The 22,673-nt window shown below is 41.0% G+C and overlaps 1 protein-coding gene across 1 annotated transcript in view; it reads right to left on the bottom strand.

Moving 5' to 3' along the window:
• The window catches only part of LOC307186556 (collagen alpha-6(VI) chain), a gene marked incomplete at its 5' end in the record, with an annotated part of 110,335 nt that overhangs the window by 25,317 nt on the left and 62,345 nt on the right, over window positions 1–22,673 (bottom strand). Inside the window, 9 exons of the mRNA XM_079921790.1 lie at window positions 3,109–3,602; window positions 7,086–7,097; window positions 9,366–9,402; window positions 9,512–9,547; window positions 10,602–10,664; window positions 15,487–15,549; window positions 16,267–16,302; window positions 17,960–18,010; window positions 18,790–18,852. Of these exons, the coding sequence (XP_079777916.1) occupies window positions 3,109–3,602; window positions 7,086–7,097; window positions 9,366–9,402; window positions 9,512–9,547; window positions 10,602–10,664; window positions 15,487–15,549; window positions 16,267–16,302; window positions 17,960–18,010; window positions 18,790–18,852 (855 nt within the window). The remainder of the gene's footprint in view (window positions 1–3,108; window positions 3,603–7,085; window positions 7,098–9,365; window positions 9,403–9,511; window positions 9,548–10,601; window positions 10,665–15,486; window positions 15,550–16,266; window positions 16,303–17,959; window positions 18,011–18,789; window positions 18,853–22,673) is intronic.

Raw genomic sequence — 22,673 nt, 5'->3', positions numbered from 1 at the left:
AATCTGTAATGTCAACTATTACACCTAATGTTTCTCTCACCTGCAAAGCTAAACAGCAGAGTAAAGGAAAAAAAATAAGGCTAGCTATAAAGGACACATTTCTTATACATATATTAGAAAGGGAGACCCAGCCCACATTAGAATTCTTCACGGGCAGCAAATAAAATTTCACCAGAATTAAGAGGTAATTGCCCAACAAATTTAAAGGAAAAACCCTATGGACAAAACAAAGCTGAGATTGAGTTTTTTCCAATCAAAAATAGTCTTCCATTCCAGAAGGATGAACAGCTCATCACTTGGCTTCAGACCATCATGAAAAATTTCCAAGATGGTGATCACACAACACGTTTGCTCAGAAACATAGGGAAATGAGCCCATGTTTTCAGAGCAGCTGCTTCTGAGACCTGCCACATGTGTCTCCACAGGTTCCAAATTTCAGTTGGATTCTACTGAACTCTCAGATGAATCAAGATATAGAAAAGTCACAATGGTTATGAAACGAACAAGGGGTTTTGTGATATGGCCTCCAAATAAAAATTTATTGTGTCATTAAAACTTTGAGCTCTGTTCTTAAAGTACTAATAAATGACAGTTTAAGAGCAAGCGAAGAGATGGATAGAAGAAAGAAACAGAAGGGAAATGGAGAAGTAGTAACATCATCTCTCTTCTGCAATGTCAGATATTGGGTTCTCATCAATTTGTTTTGAGCCCTTCTAGACAACCCTGCATAGCTCCATCCTCTAATAGGTGAGGTCTTTTGGTTTTCTACTTACTCTTGTGTCCTCAGAGCCTAGGATGGCACCTGGTATATATGAGCTGCTCACTCAACATCTGTTGGATGAATGAACCTTGGGACCAAGTCTGACTTCTGTCTGCAACTCTAACTCTTTTTCTACCCAAGGGATATTGGGGCCAATACTGCTCCAATCTGTGAGGGTCATTGTCAAGAATCTGAACCTTCATTGGTGCTCTTCTGAGATCAATTCCTTCAAGAAAGGAACAAGGAGTCTCTAGGTGATGTGGGTAGAATCTCTAAGTGGGACTGTTAACACTCCAAAGTTTCAAAGAAAAACTCTACAAAATATATTTTCTAAAGTTATACGCTATGCACATACCTTTGAGAGGGTAGGTGGAATTGCATCTGTTTAAATTTGTATCGCAAGTACCATCAATCATTTGTGTCAGGATATTAAGCTGTCTCCTATTTTGTGACTAAATAAAGCCAAAGAACAATGGTTGTTCCCAATAAACAGAGGGAATTAGGAGGACTCTGTGTATAACCAAATCCACTTACAGAATCTTTGAGCCTCTGCCTCTCAAAGCAGCTTCATTAGCATAGGCGGGCCCCAGTCTTCTAATTTATGTGCATTTTCTTTTCTGAGCCTCATAGATCAGGCTGCTCGTTTGCATAATTCTGAGTTAGTTTCAATGATGCTAATAGCAGTTTCAGCTTCTTTACAACCCAGACTTTAATACAGTTAAACAGATTTTAGTTCACCATCAAGAAACTGATAACAATAATAATTAAAGCAAGAGCTACCATTCTTGAGTGTTTGCTATGTCCTAGGCACTGGTGCATGGAGTTACATCATTTCTTCTTCACACCAATGCTAGGAAACAAGCACCACTTTCTGCATTCTACAGAGGAGTACTATATTTCAATTCTGGTCTGCTTAGTTTAGCACTTTCACAGAAAATTAGGGAGCTGGAGAGGGTCTCAAAAAAGCCACTTAATCCTAGTTCTCCAGGAAAGACAGAAGTCACCCTTGCCAGGTGAGTGACCGCCCCTAAAAAAGGCCTTCAGAGAAAGGTGGTGTCTTGACCACCTACATTTAGCCATCTGGCCCATGGCAACGTTAAGTCAATCTTGCCTTCAGAAAGCTCTTACTCAAATCTAAACTGGAGTTTCCACTGCTATGATTCTCAGTTTCTCTAATAAGAGATTTTGCTAACTTGGAGTTGGCTGGCTAGTTTTCTCCAGTAATAATCCTGCACACACCTGAAGGCAGTGACTCGGTCACTTCTCACTTTCCTTTCTCTACGTGAATTAATTTTTAAACGCTTGTCCTTCTGGTTCAGGTTGCATTTTCCAATACCCTTTGCAGATGCATGGGGTCTCTCCTCATGGCTTCCCCATGAATGGAGAACAAAGCAGCATGTTGGGTGGTCACAGATGACAAGAAGGACACTCTGCCAGGTCCAGCAGGTGTTTTGTAAGGAACCCCTGCCACTGAGGCTCTATTGATAGAGTGTTTTAAAGGTCGCCGTGATCCTAGGTGGTTTATTTAGAAATGCTACACAGTAAGATTTTTTTTTAAATTAATTAATTAATTATTGATTGCGTTGGGTCTTTGTTGCTGTGTGTGGTCTTTCTCTAGTTGCAGCGAGCAGGGGCTACTCTGCTGCGGTGCATGGGCTTCTCGTTGCTGTGGCTTGTCTTTGTTGTGGAGCACGGGCTCTAGAGCGCAGGCTTCAGTAGTTGTGGCGCATGTGCTTAGTTGCTCCGTGGCATGTGGGATCTTCCGGAAGCAGGGCTCGAACCCATGTCCCCTGTGTTGGCAGTTGGATTCTTAACCACTGTGCCACCCAGGATGTCCCCACAGTAAGATTTTAATCTTCAACCTAAGAAGCTATAACTGGAATGGCTTTTCCTTTATAAAGTATGGATAGTTACATGATTGGTGAAGTTATAAAATCAGTCCTTTGGTTTCCATTCCATGACCACATCAGTGACATCCACGAATATTTACTGGCTACCCAGATTTAGTATCTTTAGATCCGGAGCCAACTCAGAGAGTCCCTTGGAGAAGCACTAGAATAGAGGCCTGGATTCAAGCCCTGACATTGCCACTTGTCAGCTGTGTGAACCTGGGCATAGGGTCCACCCCTCCAGACTCAGTGTTCTTACCCGTACAACGGGAATAACAATGATTCCCATCTCATACACACTGCTTGTGGGAACTAAACAGGATGATGCCCATCAAGGGCTTGGCATGTTCCTGGTACATAGTAATAAACACTTAGTACAGCTCCATGCTTTCTTGTAAATGCCCCTGAGTACAGGCAAAAAAGAGAGAGAAGAGTTATGAGGCAGCTTGCCCTTCTTACCACAAGCGAGCGCTCGATGGCGGGCACCTGGCTGAAGGCGATCACCACCGGGATGATGTCCAGGGCGCTGAACTCCAGGCCAGCCGTCGTGATGGTCTGGGCATCCGCAGATGGGCCGCCACTGAAGAACGTGGCGATTCTTCTGGTGTGAGCCCCTGGGAGCATCCGCTTGAAGACATTCCTGGAGACAAACCTCATGGCCTTGCCAATGTCCCTGCTGGACGTGGACTGCTCGTAAGGAAGGGCCTCGATCTCTCTGAGGAGTCTGTCCTTCCTGTAGGCGTCGGAGAAGCGGATGAGGAGCCTGGCGTGGGAGTCGTAGGTGAGCACGGCCACGCGCGCGCCCGCAGGGCAGCGGTTCTCCCGGACCCGGAGACCGCCCAACAGGGAGATCATCATCTCCTTCATCCGTGCGAACTCTGGCTCCGTGACGCCCCGGGACTGGTCCAGCGCGAACACCAGCTCCGTGGGATGCACAGGGCACCGCGGGGCTCCTAAAAGGCCAGAACATGTGTCTTACCACAAGAACACTTGCTTAAAAATGAAAAAAAGATATGCACATAGAAGGCGAAGTAATTTAGATGTTAAAATATGGAAACACAATCATTAAATATAAATAACTTAAATAGTAAAACAAACACTTAAATCTTTAATAATTAAAATGGTATTCTAAAAACTGACTTTGATCTTTTAAATAAAGCAAAAGATGAACTCATTTATGAAACAGAAACAGACTCATAGACATAGAAAACAAACTTACGGTTACCAAAGGGGATAGAGGTGGAGATATATTAGGAGTTTGGGATTAGCAGATATATGATATTATATATAGAATAGATAAACAAGGTCCTACTGTATAGCACAGGGAACTATATTCAATATCCTGTAATAAACCATAACGGAAAAGAATCTGAAAAAGAGTATGTGGGGGTGTGTGTTAATTTCTGCTGTACACCAGAAACTAACACAACATTGTAAATCAACTCTACTTCAATTTAAAAAATACAAGAAAAGTCTATAATTCAATTTGAGTTTTAATGAAATTTGTAAGTTCATTACTAAAACTCCTAAATAATAAAGAGCTCATGGACATGCCCTTTTACCTACAGAGATTGGATCGATGGTATCATGTTTGTTCCTGAAATTTTGTTAAACAAACTAAAACATACATTCTTTACTTAATAAGGAAATTTAAAAGGGGTTAAAAAGGGATGAAAGCTCTGTTGATAATTTCAGACAGATTGGGATTTACCCTCTCTGTGCCTCAGTTTGCTCATCTGTAAAATGACAGTCCTAACCGCACCCACTGCCTAGGCCTGTGCTGGGGATTAAGTGAATCAACACAGGTAAAGAAAGCACTTAGGACCACAGTACCTGGTACACAGCAGGTGCTCAACTAATGTTCACCATTACTGTTATTATTACAGACTTACTCATTGTGAAAAAGAACAGCTATATTACTTAAAAGAATGAGGAAACCTCAACTGATAAATTTTTATTTAACAGTTAGAAATGCAAGTTTAACCAATAAATATGCCTTATTACTTAGAGAAACTCTGAATTAGGATGGTTAAACACGAATGTAAGTGTTAAGATTTATTCATTGATCCCAATTCACTCATTCTAATCCCAGTATTCTGCACTTATCACAGTCGGAGATTTATTTATGTCTAATTATCTGATTAACGTTTGCCTCTCCCACTACTTTATGAAGTGTGGAGACAGGGATGATCTCTCTCTTGAATGCCAGATTCTTAGTCCCTGCCATAAAGTTGGGATCTCATAAATGTTGAGTGAAAAAGAACCAAACAAAGGACAGTTCTTTGCAACAGGTACAGGAAAAACAGAACTTTCTGGATAGGTGAGATGCCTGGTGTTGAGATACATGCTGGTAAGAGGAAATCTGGCTGATGTGCTCCCCTTGGAGGGGGCTGTCTCCTCTCATTCAGAGGCCAGCAACTCAGCTCTTTCCAGGCGAGCTCAGGACTCAGACCCACCGGGACTGGCTAGGTTGGCCAGGCTGGCCCAGGAGGGGTCCCCCTCTCAGCTGGGCTTCATCACCTTAGTGCTAGATTATCATCTCCTCTGGTCCTAGACTCTGTGACCTTCACAGGCAAAAGGACCAGTAAGAATAAATGTTCAAACCCAATCAAACTGTGTATCTCAGTGGAGACAGGACAGGATTTATTAGCCTCTGAGTCTAATTTAGTGGGCTGAGCAGATATTAAAAAAATCAAGGTCACGTCAATTTTACAAGAAAAAATGGGTAAAATTATGACCAAACATGACAGTGGTCTGCTAGCTCTTTGTCTGGGCTGCTATTTCATATGGGAACAACAGCAGTGATAACAACAATGCAGCTTCAGCTGTAATTTAGAGGTAAAGGGAAAAAAAGATATAAACACTGGCTGTTATCAAGTTTTCAGGAAAAAAACACCTACGGGCTAACTCAGCTTGTTGCCAGGACCCCGAGGATCTTGAGGAAGGCTGGGCTGGACTGTGGAGGCACCGAGGAGGGCCCCCTCAGACGTGGACCCCCACATGGAGACCCAACTTACTGACCAGAGCAGGTGACAATGAGTACTGAGGAAGGCAAACACAACACCCGCCACGTGACTACCACCCAGCAGTGGCGGCCCATCCAGGCCACTGCCATATTTGCCTGGAATAGCTCCACGTGGCCCCCTCCCCCCAACACTAGCCCTCTGGCTTTTATGCTTCTCCTCCCTACAATCCACTCTCCCACAATGGCCCAAATAAGCTTTAAAAAATTGTTCATCAGTTCACGTTTATACCTTCAATACTTTTAATAAGCTCTTTAATACCCTTCCATTCCAATCTGAATAAAATCTGGCCTCCTGATTATAACCTACAAAACTCAGTGCAATCTGGTCCCACTTCCTTCTCCATTTTTGCACATGGAGAAGGAAGTGGGACCTCACCATGTCTCAGTCACACTGGGCTTCTGTCAGCAGCTAGAAAACACCTGGGTCTGTTTTGTATCATGGCCTTTGCACTTGCAGGATTCCCTGCCTGGATCTTGCAAAGCTGGCTTCTTTTTATTCTTCATCCAAACTTCAATGTCATTGTCTCAAAGAGGAGCCCTCCATTCAAAGGCATTTCTCCCCTCCCCTAGTGTCATTTTGTGACAGGACCTTCCATTATTTATCTCTTTCACAGCAACTAAAATATTCTGTAATTCTTTCCTTTGTTTACTTACTACCTGGATCCCTCCATTAAGATGGAAGCTTCTGAAGACAGGAATTATGTCCATCTTATTCAGCCCTCTGTCCCCAGTGTCTGGGACAGAGACTGGAACATAACAGGCTTCCAAAACACATTTGTTGAATGAGTGAATAAGCAATCAGAAGGCATGGATCGATGGATTTATACAAAAGGTATAAAAGTATAAGAGGGTGATGATGGTTTTATACAGAAACATCATGTAATAAGCTTTTGTAATATTCCTGAACGATGGCCCAGAAAGATACTAAGCCAACTTGGTAATTAACATCAGCCAAGTGCTCCACAGATTTTTAGCACTATGTGAGCTGCACATGCAGATAATTTGCTATCTGATCATCCCTACCTTTGTTCCACACACTTCTGCCCTTTGCATCTTAATCCCTAACCACAAGACTACAGAGACAGGATAACAAATGGAGAGAGAAAATGGAGGGAGGGAGAAATGTTTTTGAAATTACAAAAAAATCTCTTGGTAAGGTAAATGGCAATGTTAGTCATTAAAATATAAATAATTAAAAAAATCAAACCACTTCGTTGGCAAAGAGCTATGAGATCCAGCTTAAACTCAAGTGATTTATTGGAGGCAGAGATGTGCTACCAGTATGAGGCAGCAAAGAAGTCCAGATAAAGTTTTTATCATTTGGCAGGCAACACATTGTTCTAACTCATCTTTCCAGATGTACCACATTTTGGAGCTTGATTATAATATGCTATAAATAAAGATTACTCACCATGTCTGCCAGCTGGGGAAGAAGAACAAAGGAGGTTGGGTTATTATTTGGTAGGGTAACAGTGTTCTGTATTGTGTAAGAAATCAAGGCAGCCAAGGTTCCGCCTTGTGAGCTTTTTGTAGATGACTCAAAAACCAAGGCAACAAATAGCGTTTGGAGAAATGCAGACAGATCCAACATGTTGGTAAAAGCACAGGTCCTTCCGTAGGGAATGGGATGGGAGAAATAGGAGGGCCATAAATCAGCGGTGTATAGCCAGCTGTCAGAGGGAAAGGATTTCTGCCTGGGAGGGAACATTATGTTGCAGAGAGGTGCACTGAATTTGGAAAGTTAAAAGGTCCTAAAAAAAAAAAAAGGTCCTAACCACTCTTTACTCTAGATTTTCCCCATGTAGATATCTATAGCTATCAATTACATATAGGTATACATATATGTGTACATATATGTAATGTGTGTATATATATACATATATATATATATATATATATAAACATCAGAGATGGATTTAGTCATAAGTAAATGAAGCTTAAACTTTAGGACCGTACTGTCCAATATGAAAGCCACTAGCCTCATGTGACTATTTACATTTGAATCAATTAAAATTAAATGAGGGACTTCCCTGGTGGTCCAGTGGTTAAGAATCTGTCCTGCAATGCAGGGGACACCAGTTCGATCACTGTTTGGGGAACTAAGATCCCACATGCTGCGGGGCAACTAAGCTTGCGCACCGCAACTACTGAGCCTGTGAGCCACAACTAGAGAGCCTGCGTGCTGCAACTACAGAGCCCACATGCTCTGGAGCCTGTGAGCTACAACGAGAGAGAAGCCCGTGCACAGCAACAAGAGATCCTGCATCCTGCAACTAAGACACGATGCATCCAAAAAAAAAAAAAATTAAAAAAAAGGAAATAAATTCAGCTTCTCAGTTACACTAACCATCTATCAAGGCTCAAAGTCCCATGTGGTTAGTGGCTACATATTTAATAGTGCAGTGGATACTTCCATCATTGCAGAGAGTTCTGGACAGCACTGCTCTCGACCTCTCACCCACGGGCCCCTTGCAAGGCCTTGAGAAGGGCCTTAGCCACGTGTTCACATGATCATGTGATTTTATAATAGAAGTCAGTAGTTGTGATTTCCTTTCTTGTCCTAAAGGACACTTTTGAAGTAGTTTTGTACTTACTTTTGGATTTATGATTTTGTATTGAACACCTCAAATTTTAAAAGATCAAGCTTCATCATACTTGGATTTATCCTTGAGTCATCATAGTTCACACGGCTCCCATGTCAGAAGCCCACTCTGCTAATCCAGCCCCAGAGCAACCAGTCTTCATGACCCAATGCATAGATTTTGATTCCCACATACGGATGGCTCCGTTCTGCTACAAAAAGGCAGAGTTAAGATCAGCACTGCATTCAAAGCTTTGAAAAGTCTGTGTCTTTGAGACTGATGCTCTCTACAGAAATGGGCTCTAATTTGTCTATCTTCTCCCTTCAAATACACTTTCATTTTAGAAAATTGAGATATTTCCCAAAAGCCTGGAGGGAACTGTGACATTCTTTTGAGTCCTAGTGTTTATCTGGGAAGTTGTTACGCATTTGTAGGTGAACATTAAATAGCCGACTCTCTCCTCATCTTGTCCGTGGCGTTCTTTTGATGCTGCTAACACGTATTTTGATAGAAGATGCTGCTATAAGGGTCTCAAAGCAAATTCAAAAGAGCATTTGCTAAATCAAAACGCCTTTTTGCTTTTAAAATTTTGAGAGTAAAGAAAATACAGGCAGAATGAGTAATTTTAAAAGCAAATAAGTCTAACTCAAGGTAGTCAAGCACACCTTCTCAGGGAAGGAGTAACAAATGATAAACAGAAGTCAGGGCTCCCACCCACTAGGACACCCCCTTGGCATGGCTGGCTATTTTGTACCAGCTGAATTCAACACTTAGGTTTTGTCAGGGTTTAATCATTTTAAAAAGTTTAATGTGACTCCCCACTGATTGATTTCACCATCAGGGGAGTTCTGACCTTGTGTCTCCATTTCCCCCTGGTTAAAAGCACCAGATATAGCCTGACTTAGTGCTTGGAAGCATTTCAATAGACATGCTGGCCGCCAGAGAGGGAGTCAATAGTCACCAGTGTATGCTGCCTCAAAATATACACAGTGACATCTCTAATTTTAAGAAATTGGCTGGTAAATTGTCTCAATTTTGCGTGCAGAATTTGCTGCTTTTCCTCTATGAATGCTGACACCCCGGGTGATCATTCTAAGTGGGGTACTTACGGCTGTGGTCCTGCACATGCTGGATGAGCTCACATGTCTGCTCAAAAATAAAACAGAAGGAATTAACCAACAGACTTCCAGGTCCTAGAGTTGAGAAATAAATGTCACAGGGCGCTCAGGCTCCTTTGGAGTTAGCAGGTACGTACGGAGAGGGACGGCAATCCTTTGGCCCCTTTCACACCCTAGGGAAACAAAAAGAGTGTGGTTTCAGGGCTTTGGACACACACATCAGGAACCAGAATGTGCATCAACATTACTCTAAGAAAAAAATAACTTCTTAACATTTTTATTCTAAGTTCAAGGGAGAAAAGAATTCATGTAGGATACTCATCACCTAATTAACAATAACATTCTAAGGGGAAGAAACTGTAAGCAGCGAGCGTCCAATGGCCACTTTCCTCTAGCTGCATCTCTGGATGATATCCAGAAGCTAAGGATGGAGCTGACAATGAGACACTGGCAGGGAGACTCTGGAGCAGGTCCTCAGCCTAGAACTAAATAAGCCTGAACCATCCCCTGTGCCTGCCCCTCCTTAAGGCAGAGGTATAGAGTTCCCCAATGCTTGGCCTTGGCCACTGGGCAGCCGCTAAGCAGAACCTAAATCTATTCCTGCCACTGGTTGGATGACAAAAGGACCAGACTCAAACTGAACTTCTGGAAAGGTAATCCCCATTGTCTTCCCAAAATGAATAGGTATATCTCTGGGTTGGGGATAGAAAGAACAAAGTGGAATTGATTTGAATTTCATGTGTTCAGTCTCATCTTTGGAACAGGAAGAGTCTGGCTGCTCTCACACAGAGACAGGGAAAAATGCGATGGCGCCCCTCCCAAACTCCCAAAGAAAATAAGTTCCATGTGAATGCAGCGTTAGTAACTTATTTATTAATTTTCTCTCACTTTCTTTCATTCACTGATAACTTACTGACTGTGAGAAAAGGGCAAGGATTGGCCAGATAAATAAAATTCACTGATCATTGAGAAATCTCATTCTAGATGAAACGAGAAATCTCTTTTCATTTCCTCCTTCAATTCCCCCCACCACCCAAGAAATGGCAACTGATATTTAATCGGCATTTTATTCCCTCCTCTCTCTGAGCACATTAAAGGTGGAAAAATAGTGAAAATCATTGCCAAACTGCAAAGACTGAAAGCACACACATTTGGATAATGAAGACTTCAGGCACCGACTTTTTATTTGGAAAAGGAGCTGATGTGATTTATGGGTTTTCAATTTACCTTGCGTCCAGGAGGTCCCAGCTCCCCAGGGGATCCCGGCTCTCCTGGAAGCCCAGCAGACACCTCAAAGCAGAATTTATTTACTTTAGAATTATATATACATGTTTGTGTGTTTGTGGGTGTGGGTGTTTTACATTTCAAAAGCAATACACTTTCATTTTAGAAAATTGAGAGATTTCCAAAAGGCACACAGAAGGAAAAAAATCCTCAGCAACCTCTTCTCCCCCAAATAATCCTTGTTGACATTTTGGTGTCTTTTCCTCTGGTCTTTTATTTGTTTATCCTTTTGTTATTAATCTATACATATTTTAATATATTTTTATACTTTCTCCTGTTGCCTTTTAAACTAAATATATACCTTGGGGCATTTTCATGTTACTAAATATTCTTTCACAAAAATCACCTTTCATGGCTGCCATAGTATTCGATTACATGGATATACCATAATTTATTTAATCAGTCCATTATGGTTGGTATTTAAGTTTGCTGTTGTTGTAATAAGCATGCCACTATAAAGTCATATGTGCAATTCTGATTATTTCCTTAGGGAACATTGTTAGAACTAGAATTGCTGGGTCAAGGGAGAAATTTTTATCTAAATAAATTTTTATCTCAACTTATCTAAATTTAGTAGGTGATTAAACTGAGAAACAAACACATGAACAAAACCCCAGAAAAATAAAAATTTAAGTATAAAAACCTTTGAAGTAACTACAACAAAAAAATATTTAGTTGTTGGCTGGAAATATTTGTAGTAAAATGGGGAATAACAGCAGTAAATAAAAAGAACATTTGTTGACTATTTACTTTATTCATGTGCATTCAGCAGTATAATTTATCATAAAGAAAGCTAGAATTTAGTTTAAGAATTAGGAAAAATTCCTTTGCTCATTCACAATGTCATGTTTTTTATAAGAATAAAAAACAAAGTTGTCTAAAATCAACTTAATTTGTAAAAGCATTGCCTATGGAACAGAAAATAATTATTGATGTCCTTTAGGTCTTCCAATGATATTTACAGCATGCTGGGTTGAGTAAAAAAACAAAACAAAACAACAACCTTACTGATCATATTTTATTTAGAAGATATAGATTAACCTCCAGGGCAAAAAAAAAAGCAGATTGAACATTGGCATTTACTTTTGCTCCCTCCAGTGTCTTACTAAAATAATAGTAAGCAGATTTTTTTAAAAGGCAAAAATATGACAAGCATGGGGAGAATGAGAAAGGAGAATCTCAACAGCCATCAAACTTCGGAGGCTGGAAAGCAGAAGTACCAGTGTTAAATGACTTAGAGCTGAAAAAGCTGAAGCCTAGGCCAGCAGCAGGGAAAGCCAAGAATCTGTGTGTTTTATAACACACTCTCAGAAGGTACCTCCAGAAGTGGAGGTAAAGGAGAGAGGCTTAATAAGGCAGATTGGTTGAAGATCATTTTAGGAATCCCCAAGCCTCCTCCCCATTCTCTACCGTTGGGTGAATGTCTCTTCTTCCTCCTCAGTGACAGAGGTAAAACCGAGGTGTCTGCACTAGGAAACCCCAGGCAGAGCTGAGGGCCAGTGGTACCATCCAGAAAATAGGGTGATCAAATGAAGGTGTGGAATAGATGTGAGACCCCGAGAAAGCTGGGGTTCCCAGAAAGCTGGCAGCCAGAACTTCACCCTCAGGCAGGAGGTTGAAAGAATCTTCTCAGGGGAATCTGACTAGATTTGAGAAGAAAGACCCAAAGATGCTGATGTTAGACGTTTGCTAAGTAACAGCTCAGATCACTCTGTGACACTTGTAGTTGACGAGCCCCACCCATCTCCTCGGGGTTTCCAATCAGAATTTTTGTCCTCAACTCTTCAATACAGAGAGTTAGCCCATTCCCTGGAAACATGAGAAATAGAGAGCAGGACAGAAAAAAACACACTGCAGGGAACAGACTATGTTGGGCAAAGAAGACTCCAAAAATACTAATTTATATCCTCAGGGAGATGAGATGTTTCAACCATAAAACAAGAGCAGGATAGTATAAAAAAGCAAAAAAAGTGAGTGCTTGAAAATTAAACTATGAGAGAAGCATTGTAAGATAAAGTCAAAGAAATCTCCCAGAAAGTAGAGCAAAAAGACAACGTTCAGAGAAATCAGAGCTAAGTGGCAGAGAGATTGCCAGGTTTTCCTAACAAACCTTGTGAAATTAGTTGACTCTCTAAACCAGTGGTCCTTAACTGGGGTGGGGGGGGGGATTTTGTGTCCCTCAACCCTGACTCCTGTGGGGACATCTGGTAATGTCTGGAGACATTGATGGCTGTCATAATGGTGGGGTAAATGTGGAAGATGCTGACTCTAGTGGGTAGAGGCCAGGGATGCTGCTAAACATCCTGCAATGCACGGAGCAGCCCCACAGCAATTATCCAGCACAAAATCTCAGCAGTGCTGTGGCTGAGGAACCCTGCCTTGAAGTATGTGCATGTGTGTCAAATTGATAAAAAGAATAAATAAATACAAACATACCTCTATACCCAAAATAAGATAGGTTCAAAATCATGGCAAAATTTTTAAAAAATCCTTCAGTTGGGGGAAAAAGGTGAAGATTTAGAAAACTGAAACTAGGAATGTAATCATTCCAAGAGAACTAAAGAGACACTCAAAGCTTTATCACTAAAACCTTCCAGTGGGAACTGCTGATCTTTCAAAGGGAAAACCTGGAAGTTTTCAGTGTCTAAACTTCAAATTCAAAAATACAGAGATGTAGAGAAAGCAGCATGGCAGGTGAAATAAGCAAGCTAAGAAACAGTGATGAAGGGCTTCCCTGGTGGCGTAGTGGTTAAGAATCCACCTGCCAATGCAGGGGACACGGGTTCAAGCCCTGGTCCAGGATGATCCCACATGCTGTGGAGCAACTAAGCCTGTGTGCCACAACTACTGAGCCTGCACTCTAGAGCTCGTGAGCCACAACTACTGAGCCTGTGTGCCACAACTACTGAGCCTGCGCTCTAGAGCCCGCGAGCCAAAACTACTGAGCCTGCATTCCTAGAGACCGTGCCCTGCAACAAGAGAAGCCACTGCAATGAGAAGCATGCACACCGCAATGAAGAGTAGCTCCCACTCGCTGCAACTAGAGAAAGCCCGCACGCAGCAACAAAGACCCAATGCAGCCAAAAATAAATAAAAATAAAAAGTAAATTTATATTAAAAAAAAAACAGTGATGAATTGTCCAATGTGGGAAAAAAATTCAAGTAACCAAAGGCCAAGAGGAAAAGATGATATATTTATTCCCCATTAGTTTATTGCTTTTTAAAAATGATTAACGTGCCATTGGGCAGCAAGGGAACCCAAGAAGCTGCTGACCATGTTTGCATGCCTCCAATGTTCAAGGGTAAACTACCTCATTAACAAGTAGAGGGAAAAGATCCAGAGATCTGGATTAATTTGAAAGTCTTTTCAAATTATCTTTCTTTTATCGGTCTTCTTCTTCTTTTTTTTGAGAACAAAAATGTTAAAGGATAGTTATCCAAAAACATGTATGAAGAAAAGAATTATATCCAGGAAACAGTCCTCTTGGGAAAAGCAGGATGGAGGGAAAGAAGTTTCTTTATTTTGTACCCCTAAAACCCACATAAATAGTCTCTTCACATAAAGTTTTTGTTATACTTTCCAGGAAAAAAACAGATCAGAGTAAAACTAACTATGGTGACAAAACTGAAAAACCACCTCAAATAATAGTTTTATCAGACTTTGTGTTTTTCTTGTCCAGCAATTGACATGGTATCAAGATCAGTTTACCTGATCAGTGCTGTTCTGAAGAAAAGAGATAAAGATGGTCTCAGGAGATAATTGTCATAAGATTTTGTTTTTTATAAAGCCACCATCTCAGTTTTGCAGCTTATGATATATAAAGAGTCAGCAAAGGCAAAATCCATTCTTAGCACACGAGAACCCAAGGTAACCTCGGGATGCTGATGCTTCTGAGGGTGCCGGAGATGGGTGTTTATTCTGAGTGGTCCAAAGCATTAGGCAATGTCTAGGTCCTCCAGGGAATAAAAAGGACGCATTCATTACAGTATATTATTTTACATAATAAATGGAAACTTTCTCCTAGAGCTCAAGAGATACTTTCTTGAGCTAAATTGGGAGAGGACCACCTCATTAAAGTAGTTTAACGAGACCTTAACAGGGGAGACAAGATGCCAGTGGGCATTATATTACACGAGATCTGCGGGGGGGATGGGATTAAACTGGCCATATTTTGTGGTGCAAAAACAGTTTTGACCACAAGGATTCCTTAAGAAACAACACACAACTTATTTCCAGTGTTAAGAATGGTACCTTGTCAACCAGATCAGGTGAACTTGGTCACTACGAGCCTTATTGCTGGCAATGAAGGATGAGTAAAATATCATTTCCCTTCCCCAAGTTTGCCTTAACAAAAACCACACGTTTTACAAGTCTTTGGGACCAAATGACAACTCAAATGACTGTAAAAGCATGAAAAAGGACTTCCCTGGTGGCGCAGTGGTTAAGAGTCTGCCTGCCAATGCAGGGCACACGGGTTCAAGCCCTGGTCCGGGAAGATCCCACATGCCACGGAGCAGCTAAGTCCATGCGCTAAAACTACTGGGCCTGCGCTCTAGAGCCCGTGTGCCACAACTACTGAGCCCACATGCCACATCTACTGAAGCCTGCATGCCTAGAGCCCGTGCTCTGCAACAAGAGAAGCCACCACAATGAGAAGCCTGAGCACTGCAACGAAGAGTAACCCCTGCTCACCGCAACTAGAGAAAGCCCGTGCACGGCAATGAAGACCCAACGCAGCCAAAAATAATAAAATAAATAAATAAATAAACAAAAAAGGGCTTCCCAAAGTAGCTGAGGTTGTAAGGCTTTGCAGCCTGAGAAACTTACCATCTTGCCTCTAGTGCCCTTGGGTCCAGTTTCTCCTGGACCACCAGGGTCCCCAACCTCACCCTAAATAAGTTCAGAGAAATAAAATAAAATGGTTAGTAAAATCAAGGAATATATCTCATTGTATTTTTATACTGATTCCAACATGAAGACATTTTTCACATATATTTTTATTTTTAATAGTCTTCTTTGAAGTGTCTTCCCCCCAATAACCCCTCATTTTTAAATTCTCAACACAGTACACTGGAGCCTCACTATTTTATTCCTCTGTCTCTCCAGCCAGAACACTGCCTCCTTGGAGATATGAACTGTGCTTTTCATTTTGTCCCCTGATCCAATCACAGGACCTAGCATTTACTGAGCTCAGAATCTTTCCAGCAGAAGTGAAAGCCTTAAGGTAGAGGACAGCATCGCTAACTTATTATCTGAAGGTGCCTTATAAACACGTTGGGAGAATTGAGGCAGGTGAGATCAGGTAATTTTGGTTTTCCTTACATTTTACTTCCCTTTGAGCAAAGAGGAAAATACATATCGTAGAGGGGAAAGGAGTACACGTGAGGAGAAAAATAAGGATGATTTCTTCCTTTACTTATGAATTAAAAACTTTACTTATGAAATGAAATATTATTTTTAAAAGTCTGCTTCCTCCTTCTCCCCTTTCCCCATAAAGTTTTCTTTTTATTCATTTATAATTAACTATCCTTCTATTATCCTATAATATATTTCATAAGCCCAGGAGTATCTCTGATTGATCCCTAGTTAGTATGAAGTACACGGTACCTTAGGTCCAATTTCTCCAGGGAATCCTTCTTGCCCCTATAATCGACAGTGGAGAAAATTAATATATGCACATATCACCAGGGTAGGCTTATATTGACTTTAATTTTGCCTGCCGCCTTATTTAGTTTAAGTGCCTCTGAACCAAGGAAGGGCCAGAACAATTGAAAATGAAACTGTATGGCATGATTTGAGAAACTAACTCCAATTTCTAAATTAAACTATTTGCTGGTCTCACCAAAATATCATGACAACCTAAGACAAATGGGTAAATGCACACATCTGAGGAATTACACATCAGCTCTCCTTCAAATGTAGACATTCGACAGGATAGCTGGCCATCTGGCCAAGTGTTTCTGAAACAGTCTTCTTAAATGGATTTCAATTTTGGGGAAGAAATTGGGGAAGCCTGCCGTCTAAATTTGATCATTGGTTTTCTGGTCCTCTGTTTACCTTCTTTGGCCACAGACTATAGTTGAAGAGGTATGATAATCCTCATTTGATGAAAAACATATTTTATTTAAGATAAAGTTTATTTTCTGATCATTAAAAGTAAGATCTCCTCAAATATATTTAAAATATAAAAGGATAGAAAGAAGAAAAATCACCCAAATCTCACTTCCCAGAACAGTTACTATAAATATTTTGTCATATTTTCTTTAATCTTTCTAAATGCATTTCTAAAATGCATTTTAGCACAATTGGGATAAATGTTTTTTCTTATTACATTCTGATTTTTACTTGACATTGTCACAGAAGTTCTATACAATTATGTATAAACATTTACATTCATTTTAAAGAGTGGCTAATATTTCTATGTTATAAGCTACTTAATAGTTCCATTTTTAACAAATATTAAGGTTGTTTTCAATTATTCTCTATTCTAATGAAAATTTCACTGGAAATCCTTCATTCATTAGGTTTTTTTTTAAAGAAATTTTAGCTGTTTGGGGTTTGTTTATTCTTCCAGACAGCCTCTTGCATCATTCCCATTGGGATTTCATTTAGAATTACATTGATCCTTTATAATGTTTTAGACTTTCCAACAGAACTTGGTATGTCTCCATTTATTGAAATTTTATATCTCAGTAATTTTGGTCATAGGTCTTGAACATTTTTGTAGAAAGGATGTTCTTAACTATATTATGTTTTTGTGGATGTTATTATGATTTCTAAGTGGTTATTGTTGGTATATAGCAATCACTGCTTTTGATAAATTTATCTTACTTCCAGACACTTAAATATTCAGTGACAATATAAAGTTATAATTCTGATATTAAGTTACAAGGTTTAATTTTGAAGTTACTGCTTGGCCCAATGCATTTGGAAAGGCCCTGTAAAACTTCTCACTAATGATTAGAGTAAACATAGTCAGAGGACAAATTTTGGAATGCCTCCCTAAGGCTTTAGATTAGATGTAATGTTCAGGCTGGAACCAGTCAGGCCCTGGCTGCGCATCTCTGCAAAGAACAGAAAATTAATTTCAGGTTTCACTTGTTGCCTGGCCCTTAGGTTTAAGTTGTTTTCTTTTTTTCTACCATATTCCCCACAAGATATCAGCAAATAAATGATCAAAATCTATCTATGAAGATCCAAGTTTACCTTATTCACTACTTTCTTTTTTCTCTTAAATGTGGCCATAAAGAGCAACAAAAAATAAATGGAAAATGACCAGCTTTCAGTCGATGTGTCTTACCTTTGCTCCTTTACTTCCAACACTACCATAACCTGGGTTACCATCATCACCCTGTAAACAAAGCAATTATTTACAAACATCCCCTACTGCAGACAGAGGCAGGCTTATTCACAAGAGAACTAGACAGCCAGTTTTTTGGTTTGATTAGAAAAAATTAGGCAGCAGGATTCTCCCTCTGGGGCAGGCCACTGACATAGTGGCACTAAAGGAAACTCTCAATAACAGGCACAGACAAGGCACTGTCACTTAATCTCACTTGTCTCATCTGTAAAGACGAATAATAATTGTACCTGTTCATCATGTTATTAGGATTAAATGAGAAAATTTCAGGTGTATAATAATCTTAATAAAAGAAGGTAGAAGTGTTATCTCTCCTGGATAACATTTGTATTTTAATACCTTAGCTCTAAACCATTTTCAGTTTTCTGGATAAAAGTAAGATCTCCTAAATGTCTGGGCACTGGCTACTGTTGGATCCTTGTAGAGGTTTTAGTGAGAAGCCCTGAGCACTGGGGGAAATGTGGGCTTAGTTTCCCATGAACGGGTTTGGATGAGAGGAAAGAATGCAAGAAAGGTTATGGGGTTGTTAAACACAAGTTTTGTCCATTTTATCATTTGGCTTCAAGAGCATCCAGCCAGGATGCTTGGTACCTGGGAAGTTGCTACCTTGGAAAAGCTGGTCAAGATGAGGATGAAATCTCAATCACTAGAAAGCTCTACGGCTAGATTAGGATGTTATCTTCAACATGCTCTTCAGAGAGCCACACCTGATATCTATTGAACTAAAAGGATCCCAAGAGCCAGATCAAAAGTAGGAATAAAATGCAAACCGGCAAGCCTCGAGGACCCCAAAGGCCAACGGCTCCCTTTTCTCCCACATCGCCAGGTTCTCCCTGTCAAACAGAACAATGAAATGTGTCCTTATTAGGTTGTTTTTGTAAAGGAAATTAGAAATGATGGTACTAAGACAAGAATTTTCAACTGCATCCATGTGTATCACAGTGACAATGAGTTTGTGGCCAGGACTGTGTCTGTAAGCAATACAAGAGGAACTGCTGTTGTTGGTGAGTGAAGTCTCCTCCATTGATAAATGAAGCCCCAGCAAGTCTGATGTATTGTTTAGCGCAAGTTGCCATCTTAGCAGCTCAGTGCTATGAGCCGCACCCTTGGAAATGTCTTACCATGAGTCAAAGAGGAGGCTCTGTACTGTCTTAAAAAATTAACAAAACAGTTTTCCATGATGACCCATGCAAATCTTCTGGCTGCTGCAGAAACAAGAGGCCTATTAATCTACTTTTAATCAAGATAGCCAAGGTAGCACGACATCCCTGGCAATAGTTTCTGACTTCTGACTAACAGAACACCTACTGTAGATTATAAATCAATCTCAGTATTACGGTGAGGAAATCCAGCTACATGGGAAAGTTAACATAGGTTTACAGAAGAAGGTTAATTCCTCTTCTTAAAAAAAAATAGCTTTTAAAGTTTAGATTTTAAATGTACAAGATGTTGTGAAGACAGTACAGAGAGTTCCTATACATTCCACATTTAGCCGCCTGTATTGTTAATATCACATTAGTTATATTAGTAGGAACATTTGTCACAGCAAATACATGGATATTAACTCATTAACTAAACCCCATACTTTATTCAGATTTCCTTAGCTTTTACCACTTAATCTCCTTTTTCTGTTCCAGGACCCCATGTCTCTGTAGGCCTCTAGATGGGGACAGTTTATCTGGTTTTCTGGTTTCTGATGACCTTGACAGTTTTGAGAAGCATTGATCAGATATTTTGTAGAATGTCCCTCAGTTGGAGTTTGATTGATGTTGTGCTCATGATTATGCTGTGTTTTATGAGTTTGGGGAGAAAAGACCACAGAGGTGAATTGCCCTTTTTATCACATTGTATCAAGATTATATCCTATCAACATGGCTGGCACTATTGATGGTAACCTTGACCATCTGACTGAGGGAGGCTTGGCTAAGTTTCTCCACTGTCTAGTTATTCCCCCTGCCCTTTCCACAAAGCTCTCTCTGGGAGAAAGAGTGTTGGAAGAAGCCCAGCCCATGCTGAAGGAGTGGGAGTGGTTTACTCATTGTTAAGGACAGAATGACAACACAGTACATGTGAGGAGTCCAAATGAACAAATGTCCACCAGCACTGACTGACCCCGGGGGGAGGGCGGTGGGAAGAGATAAGGTTCCATGGAAGAGAGGCAGAAGATCACCTGCCCTGAAGCCTTTCTTTCAGGGCGGTGTCCCCCACAGTGTGCTCTGGGGGCCACCTGCCTCCAAATTACCTGGGGTCCACGGGAAAAAGGAAATTCCAGGACTCCATCAGTATCAGTCTCTGGTGGTGGAGCCCAAGGATATGCCTTTATAAATAAGCTTCTCCGTGGATTCTTACACACACTGAAATTTGAGAACATCTGTTTTAAGGCAGGAAGACAAGGGAAGCCATGAGGTTTGTCCAGGGTCAACCACTTTATTATTGGTTACAGCCAGATGTTGAGCTCAGTATTAATTGCTGGGTTGCTTGCCTCCCTGGGAACTTGAGCTTAATGGAGTAAGGCAGGAGTAAGTGTCTGGGACTCATCTCAGTTAATTATGAGTCTAGAAGACTTGGTCCACCTTGGGGCTGCCCAAAGGGTTTGGGTTTGCTTTGAGGGCACTTACCCCCCAAATTCTTGCCTGTCCCATTCAAAAGTCCCTCTTATTAATAATGATATTCTTTGGCACAACTACCCTGCTCCTGTCTATCTCCTTCCACACTTCTTTCTACATGCTCAGCTACATCCCCCTCTAGGGTCCCTCCATCCCTGTCTTGGTCCCTTCCAACACACCCTATGGAGTGCCTTCATTTCACATGCAAACCTTCACTATACACCCATGATGTCTGCACACACACATCCTCACTGTAAGATAAACTGTGTTCTTACCAGTGACACCACTTCCCCTCGAGCCCTCTCCAGGGCAAGAAGGCAGCAATGTATCTCTTCCAAACTTTCCTTTCCAGACCATTATTTCTACACCACATGCTCTAGTAATCCCTTCCTTTTCGAGCTGATTATCCTTGTCATCCATGGATCGCATTTCATCCTGCAGTCAGCTGTCTTTGTAACACTCGGCTGCTGGCTCCATCATGTCCGCCCTTCTTAGTAGTTCTCCATTCCAATGCTCGCCCCTCTTCTTATGCCCTCAAGAAATTTCTCCATTAATTATCTACACTTTCTCACATCTTCAACTTCCTCCTTTCTCTCTGTTTTTCTTTTCTCTGTTTATAAAAGTAAACTACAGCCTCTTCTATCATTGAAAACAAATAAATAGCCTGCTCCAATCTGTTCTAGACCTTGCCAGTACTAGCAGTTAATGTCCCATCTCACCCCCAAAGCCTAGTTTCTCCAAAGAGTAGTTTACTGCCCAGCATCCATTTCCTCCTCGTGAACACATTGTTCAGTCCTCTGCAGCCAGTCAATTGCTACATTTTGGAATCTATTCTTTGGCTCATTTAGCCATCAGATGTGGTGGCTTCTCCAGTCCTCTCTTTCTTACCTGCTCGATGCCAGCTGAGACTCCTGACCTCCCTTTCTAGGACTCTCCTTCTCAGCATCCAGTGTACTTTTCTGCTTCTTTCCCATCCTCCACTTACCCTTCTTACAAATGGTCATCACCAAGAGTCCTTTTAAACTCCAAATGATTCTGAAACCTCCATCTCCAACCAGTCCTAGACCCTCTCCTCTATTCCCCAAACAAAGCATTTTTCCTCACTCTTATTCCTCACTCTGACTTTCCCACTTCTGTGATGGGGTTCCTGCTCATGCTGGAAGCCCAGAGTCATCCAGCCCTCTTCTCTCTGCCTCAGTTCCCTCTTGGGAGAGCCCTACAGAGTCATCATGGGTCCCTCCTGTCCTCACCCTGTTAAGTCATCCAATCACTGCTTGTCTTGGAGACTGTGAGAGGACACCAACCTGCCTCCTAGCTTCTAATCTCTCATCCTTCAAAATATTCCCACATTGAGTTGCCTATTTAAGACCTTCCAAAGTCTGGCTGTGCTTGTACACGCCAATCACAAATTGTAAATAACACTGTGCTGGCTACCTAGTCAAGTCAGTCACCACAGACTTTCTTGTTCTTTATGGTCCCCCAAACAGGATCATTTTTCATCCCCCAAATACCGGCTCATGGTTTTTTTTTCCAATCCTGTGTTTTCCTTCACATTATTTCTTCAACTTAAATTCTTCATGCCCCCTCTGCTTGCCAAATACTTCTTACCTTCCAAAGTCTACTCAAAATCTGCATCCTCATGATGCCTCTTTTCCCAGCCCAGAAATACTTCTATTAACACTATGCTTAAACCTCTGTTTCAGTCCACTATCCCTGACTAGTGTTTTATGTCATAGACTCTTGTCTTGAAAATATTCTCAATTCTGTGGGGTTGATTCTATGTCATATTTATCATTACACAACCCAGAAATTCTTTCATGAAACAAATATTTTCTAAGCACTTATGACATGCCAGGTACTGTTCAAAGCTCTAGGGATACATCAGTGAGCAAAACAGACAAAGATCTCTGCTCTCCTGGAACTGACTTTAGTCCAGCTGAATGGCAGTGTAGTGTCTTGGTCTTTAAAGGTATTCAGCGAGAGTTTGTATTAATGGAGGAAAGAAATAAAGGAAGAATAAATGAAGAGAAGGAAGGGTGGAAGGTGGG

Source organism: Stenella coeruleoalba, assembly GCF_951394435.1.
Source record: "Stenella coeruleoalba genome assembly, chromosome: 5".
Classification (NCBI taxonomy): Eukaryota; Metazoa; Chordata; class Mammalia; order Artiodactyla; family Delphinidae; genus Stenella; species Stenella coeruleoalba.
Note: the sequence above shows the minus strand (reverse complement) of the source record. Positions and strands in the feature narration are given on the sequence as shown.